The sequence below is a fragment of the Hippopotamus amphibius genome, chromosome 2, assembly GCF_030028045.1.
Source record: "Hippopotamus amphibius kiboko isolate mHipAmp2 chromosome 2, mHipAmp2.hap2, whole genome shotgun sequence".
In the NCBI taxonomy this organism is placed as follows: domain Eukaryota; kingdom Metazoa; phylum Chordata; class Mammalia; order Artiodactyla; family Hippopotamidae; genus Hippopotamus; species Hippopotamus amphibius.
In genome coordinates this window covers 190,535,463-190,542,713 of record NC_080187.1, presented here as the reverse complement: position 1 = coordinate 190,542,713, position 7,251 = coordinate 190,535,463, and the positions used below count along the sequence as shown (strand labels likewise).

Genomic DNA, 7,251 nt, shown 5'->3' with positions numbered 1-7,251 from the left:
CGGGATATAATGATTTGTATATTTTATTTTGACTTTACATGCGGTGTTAAAAACCCAAATTACATATTATTTACACATCCACAATACAAGTTTACAAGGTATCTATACATGTTAAAGTACTCTATAAAACAGTATAGAGCCACTTCACTTTAGGGTTACTTTTTATGCCGTACCATTAAAAAAGATACAATCTGTGTTTACCTTTGCACAAATGGATAAAGCATTTAAAAATTAAATTAACAGGATAGACACTAGATTTTATGTTAGAAATTTCAACATAAATACTGATAGAACTCACATTACAAACTACAAGGCAGCACAATGTTACAAAATGTTATCCGGGTTCACACAGAGTTACTGTTCCATTTTCCGCACGCCGGGATTAATATTGGTAAGGTGAATTCAAACAGGTTTGTCGGCGGTGGACTGAGTAGTGTTTATCGTTGGTTGGTTTAATTTATTATTAATCGGTAATATTTTAGTTTCAAAGCTGAAGTGTTTCAAGAACAAGAAGTTTTAGCTTTTGAGCTTCCAGAGATCTCAGGGAATCATGTTCTTTATAAAACAGTATTCTCAAAGGAAAAGAGTAACTGCATCCGTATTCTACATTCTGTATAAAAACGCTCTGGTCTTCTGCAACCCATCCTCCCCCAAGTAATAGATATCATCACATGAAATCAGTTGAACTTATTTGTCTGACTAAGTCAGGAGCATTCCTCTGCCTTGATACTTTCTAGATGAGATTCAATAAACCATGGTGTGCAGCATATTAACTGAAACAGTCATCAGGGTTGCACATCATCAACTGTAAGTGGCTTCTGCAAAGCTACGAATAAATGACTCTATATGGTTTCTGCAGGTGTCACATTACCTGGGAAACCTCATTTGACTTCACATTATCACTGTTTCATCCTTAGGAAAGCAGGAGTGGAATGTTTATCATGGCAAAGGATGTAATGCGGCTATTTGGAGGATTGTTTTACAATTAATTGTTCTAGGTTGTTGTTATGAATTTTTAAAAGTCTTTTCAGGTGCTGGTTGAAAAACATTTACAACTGGCACTCAGTAAATGATGTGCTATACTGGAAACACTTGACATATTTGAGTACTATCATTCTCATGAATAAGGCACAAAATGCACAGATTCAGGTAAACTCACATGTAATATTTACAGTATACTGTCATTACCTGCATGACTTAGGAGAAAATTCTCACATCACACAACACAGACAACATGATTGCACCACTGTTAGGTTTTCATAGACTGTTTCTGTTAAGCCAGTTACAATCCTCTCACATCCCCTTCTTTTGTCTTCTGTTTTGTATGTGTGTATGGTGTTTTTTGTGTTTTTTTTGTTTGTTTTTATCTTGGGGTTAGGGGGAGTTAAAAGAAGAGGAATTTCACTACATGGGAGAAACCAAACACAATCAAGATAAAACCTTGTTAGTGTGCCCAAGGTTAAATAGAGTGACTCGGGCTTGGATTCACAGTGGACAGGTAAAGTTTACTACCAAATACTGGTGGATAAATCAAGGATACCTTCTCACATCTCTATCTCCTTAAGCTGGCAAGACTGTAATAGAAGTTTTAGTGAATAGCAGCACAAAATTACTTAGAACTTTTACATTCTGACATTGGGTAACACGTAAATCAAGTTAATCATTTTGACGGTCAAAATCGGCCTCAGTTTTCTTTCTTTTTCAAAGCTGAACCCAATGCACTGCTGTGGGAAGAAGTTATTGTCTCTTGTTGAGTCATGCGCGATGTAAACAACTCCATAGCACGAAAAGATGCAATGGGCACCTAAACAAATCTTAGTGGGGACAGAACACACACACACACACACACTCACTCACACGCACACACACGTACACGCAACACAGTTCCTTGGTGGCATGAAAAAAAATGCCACACATGAAAAAAAATGCTACAGTTTGGGTCAAAGAATTTTTTAGCAAATTTTTAGCAAATTGGTAATCTACAAGTTCATTTCTTTGAGACATTACCATTGTTTTTTGACATTTGTGCAAGAGGCAAGGTGAATGCATACATATTAAAATGTTCACATTTAATGGGAAGACCACACAGAAGGGCAGTCTAAATTGAACCCATTTTCAAGTATTTGCTCACGGACAGATTCTTCTGAGCACTGTATCAGCTCTTTATATTGATTACAGGTAGCCCCTTAGAGCCACATATCTCTTTAGCTTCAAACAAAAGAAATGGAATGACCAGCACCTTCCTTTGTTTTCAGGCAAGTACACAGAAGCCTTGCTGCAGTAGCTACATATGGCAAGTTCTGATGTTGCCAAAGTTAGGAAGAGTTTCTTTGGCCACTTGGTTCTCTTAAAATACAAGCTAGTCTCTTGTCTTAAGGTACCCTTACAACATCATCCTCTCAACAATGCGGACAGGATAAAGCCACACAGGGAAGAGCACACATGAGGCTTAATAAGTGTATTTGTTCAGTGGTCTGACAGGTGTGGTCTGGGGAACAAATGAAGGCTTTGGTGGCACGTCAGGTTTTAAGGACGGTGTCCTCTTTAGTCCCGTCCTGGGAAGGGTGCCATTACTGGTGTAGCTGCTCTGTCTGGAGAGGGAAGGCTGCAGATGAACACTCACCGGTGTTCCCTGAATATAGTCCACCTTTGCTCCGGCGGGGGTGGGCATGTACCCTCCACGGTTCATACTAGGCTGTCTAGATAACAAAACACCATTTGGTGAGCTTAAGTTTTTAGGCATAGCAGATATAGAGTGCCTCTGGGAGGAATTTTTATGATAACCCCTTTGTCTTTCCAGAGAAGTCATCGGGACTCCAGGAGTGGTGGGGACGTCCACTCGCTTGGTTGGGCTATTTCTGGGGAGAGTTGAGGGAGGAGAATAGAGTGATGCCTCTCGATTAGGGACCTTGGGCGGGACCTCAGACATAGGTCCCACGGGATCCAGCATTAGAGCCTGGTGGGCCATTTGAATGTCTCCCATGATGGCTTTGGGGTTACTATTTGGGTCATTTAGATGCTTCAGGAGATCGTTGAGGGTGTTTCTGGAATCCACAGAACGCCGGTGATCTCTTTTGCTGGATGACTTTGTAAGAGGGTGGTCAATGTTTTGAAGCTTCTTTTCAGCTTTGTGAGCATTGGAGTTGGAGAAAGATGTGTTGTAGTCATGGGTAGCATTAGGAAGAACAATGGCACTGGGGATATGCCCATGACTTAGTGGGGAATGGGGTGGAGGACTAGAAGGAAAAAACTGGGGGGTTTCTTTCCTTGAAGTCCCATGGCCGTGGGCCTTGTCTGAGTGGCTCTTCATGGCCTGCAGGGTCTTCTGGTGAAGCACAGGTGTAGACTCAGGTGTGGGCAGAGCAGCCAGCTCGGGAGGTTGGCCTCGATGGTCCATGACCATGGACTTCGTATCTCCATTGGGTGGCAGCTCTTTCCGACTGGTCAACAGGTTACTATACAATTTGGGAGAATCAATATTTTGTTGATATTCCTTGACTGGGCTGTCAAAGAGACCATTCAGCTTGGCAAAACTTCCACTGGAGTCTGTGCATGACTGGGCAGATTCTGCATCTTTATGCATCTTTCTGTTTTTCCGAACAAACATGTCACGATAGCAGTATACTGCCACGCCTGCAATGAATGCACCCAAAACAAAAGCTGCAAAGACACAGGTGATGAGGACATTCATGTGGACCATCTGGTTGGACTCTCCAGATTGGACTTCCCATCGTACACCTGCAACAGACACACAGGAAAAGAGTCTGAGTGAGGAGCTTCTTTAAAACATTAGCCAGCAAATGGCTCCCATTGAACCAACACTACCTTCACATGGTCCATATGCTTAGCTTGGAGGGTGAGGTGGACTCCAAAACTCCATATTTTTTTCTTTAATCACAATAAGCTCCCCAGAGACATTCATGATGGCTACAAATACTAGGAGAACTCTAATCGTCCATAGATCTGTATTTCTTTTCTCCTCCAATCCCTCTTAAATAGTTGTTAAATAACATTCAAAATTTTAAGAGTTTCTATCTAAAAATTAGAGCTAGAATGTATGTATTTTCTAAATGGCCCATTTTAAACTCACAAAATGTTTTTTCCCGTAATTTTCCCTTAATTCATAAATCAGGATTAAAGGGCAGCTACTGGGATTAGGGAAATGTATGAATTGGCAAAAATATATGTTTTGCTAAAATAATTATGCTAATACAAATACGCTATCTTAATTAGCATTGTATGTAAGTACATAATTTGTTCACAAACTAAAAGCATCCGCTGGTCACTGTTAGCTACAAATATAGCCTTTCATGTTTGCTTTGATTTTTTTTTTTTTCTTTCCATCTTGGATTGAAGCACTCTTGAATTGCCTGCTATGAAAGAAATCCAGACAGTCTAAGAAAATATACTATGTATTAGAGTTAAGTAATATTATCCAATTGTCTTGAGATATTTAAGAAATATTTAAATTAGGCTAGAAGAAGAAGAGTGAATTAGTTTGTAATTATTGGGATTTTTAATGCAACCACAGACATCTAGATATGTTAGTTTAAGAGGTATCCAAGTCTGTTACATGCTATAAACACAGCTATCCCAGAATAAGGTAAGTTAGAGTGATTTGAAGATTCTGTTGCTCTAGGTTAGTACTAAGGCCTTCAAACATTAGTTGTTTTTAATCAATGTTGAGGGCTATGGAATTCAGTGGCATTGTGAAAGACAAAGAAAGAAATGCAGAGAGAAATGAAATTACTAAAGAAAATAAAAGAGAAAGAATGAGTATAAAATTGTTTACAATGAAAACATATAAAACCAAAATCAACAGATGTAAATCATAAATGACAATGCACTGCTATAAAAACTGATTGGAAACCTGATACCACAGTTTAGTAAGCACTAAACAGATTTTTTTCCCCCAGAGTAATACATCTGATAAGGTGACTCAACAGGCAGCTATCTGATAACTGCTTCTATTATGGGCCAAAAATGATAGTTACAGACAAGCACTCTATTACGTATTATCGCTTGTGGTATTCAAACAACTTAGCACCTCACATACACTTTTCTGATTGCATTGTGAATTGCAGCTAAACAAAAGGCTGGGAAAGGCTCTTAAAACACCCAATATCAGGATATTTGCAATTAACGAGTTTTGTTTTTGGATGTTGCTGGGGCGACCCTTGGAATTCTCTGATATCCAGTGGAGTCCAGCTTCTTCAGACAGAAGCCAACACAGACTAGATTGTCTGAGAAGCTGTTTCACCAACCCCTTCTTTAACAGCTTTCCACCTTTTCGTCTGTTAAGGAACATAGCCCGTGTAATCACAGAACACCAGAGTGACTACAGCCAGTGGAGGCAGTGGTAACAACGGAGGCAGCTCCGTGCGGGTTCACCTCCACGCGCTTCTCAGAGATATTAGGAATCAGGTTTCCACTCAGTGAGAGATGAGTTTCCTGGTGAGGCCTTACCCTTTGGGATACCTGATAAAGAATCAGTAAAATCAGAAGTGTTTGGGTCATCTTGAACTACAAATTTCCGGGAGCTGGTCAGTTTAGGTCTCCAGGTATCAATCACTTTAGGTGTAATTTCTGGGATACTTGCCATTGTGGTAACAGAAGATGAAGATACCTCCATGTCTGTGGTGGCAAACAGATTTTTATTAACGTGGGAAGTGTCAGCAGATTGTTTCTGATGGGTCTGTTATATTTTCAAGTAAAGTCTAAGCAAATTTTATGAGAAAGCCTGTTCTAGGATTTCATAAAAACCCAGCCTAGGAGATTACACCAAATCCCTTTCTTGCAAGGGAAAAATAAAAACTAAAAATTAACAATAAGACATAGTAAGCAGATTTCGAAATTGAAGACACTCAAAATACTCCTCTACAAAGCCTCTGTGGTGATTGACACCCATGGAAAAGGTTCTGTGAATCCCAAAGACTAATTGCTATTTTCTGATCCTTTTGTGAGACAACATCATTTCATTTCTTTTTGTGTATACTTTTAAAAGAATTTTCATAGATGGTTAGAAACTGTATTTCCTTCACTGGGGAACTGACAGGGTAGCTTCATCAGAAAACACCTGGTTGGGTCTGTATAAACATTGGATTACAAAGAGGCTGTCCTGCTTTACCACAGACCTCCCGGCCATCTGTAGATTACTGACTGCACTGAGGGCTCACCGTCCGTGGTAAAGCACTGAAGCAGGGATGAACCTTGTCCGTGCCTTCCAAAATGCCCGGGGAGTTTCTTCCAAAGAGTTAGCAGCAACTCATGCAAAAGAAATGGCATTTACAAGCTGAATAAGGATGTTTTGATACATAAGATCTGCCATCCTTTTCTCCCCTCTGAGCAATGAAACTGCAGGTGAGTTTTAGTACCAGCAACAGGACTGGGAGTAACTGAACCTCTTAGCATGTCTATTACTGATTTCTGCCAAGTAGATTTTCCCTCAAAATGTAAGCATATGATTTTAGGCTAAAACTCTAGAGACCCCAATTCAGACTGGTGCAACGGTCACAGATGAAGACTCCAAAACAGATGCAGACAACAGGGGCACAGAGAGCCCAGGGAACATCTTAATACATCAGAAACCAGCTTCATTCGACGGGAACCTTTTTCACACCGAGACCACAACATTCAAAGGTTCCCGGGATTACTGCAAACCATTCGAAAAAGATCTCTCAAAGTTATAAATACACATTTTGGGGAAATGTGTATTTGTCTACTAGGTCTTGGGAAAGATGAGGAGAGAAGGGGAAGATAATGAAAGTCTGCCATCCATTAAGTATAGATGGCCGGAGGGAACATTCACGATGCACAGGGGTGAGAGAGAAGAAAGCTTGGTGGACGGGCGTGCAGCTGGGATGCAGCCTATGTTAATCCGCTGGATTTTTCTTAAAGGATGTGCCTTGGTCAATGATGGACTGTTAACATGCTACACAGGGTGAAGTGCCGAGTAAGAAAAAGTCTTTTGGACCATATCGGGGGTTATGAGTCAAAGCACAAAAATGAAGGGCTGCCAAACTGCGCAAAAGGAGGGGGAGAAGGGGCTGAAAATGCTGAACTGAAGGAAAGAAAAGGTCGTTAATTCAAAAAAATGAAAAAAACTAACCAGATGTTGGACCGCCAAATATTTTGTAATCTGGTGTAGTTGAAGTAGGCAAAATTTCTAAAAGAATTAAAGGAACAAGTAATCAGTAAAAAGTAACCAAAAGAAAGCAAAAATTTACGAATTCCAATTAACTCAAAAAGTCA

General features: G+C 40.0%; 1 protein-coding gene across 1 annotated transcript in view; it reads right to left on the bottom strand.

The window, feature by feature from the left end:
* Positions 1 to 1,365: 1,365 nt before the first annotated feature.
* The window catches only part of SEMA6D (semaphorin 6D), a 32,390-nt gene continuing 26,504 nt past the window's right edge, over positions 1,366 to 7,251 (bottom strand). The window contains exons 17-19 of the mRNA XM_057724524.1: positions 7,109 to 7,165; positions 5,479 to 5,634; positions 1,366 to 3,738 (exon numbers count right to left, since the gene is read on the bottom strand). Of these exons, the coding sequence (XP_057580507.1) occupies positions 2,450 to 3,738; positions 5,479 to 5,634; positions 7,109 to 7,165 (1,502 nt within the window). The 3' untranslated portion in view covers positions 1,366 to 2,449. The remainder of the gene's footprint in view (positions 3,739 to 5,478; positions 5,635 to 7,108; positions 7,166 to 7,251) is intronic.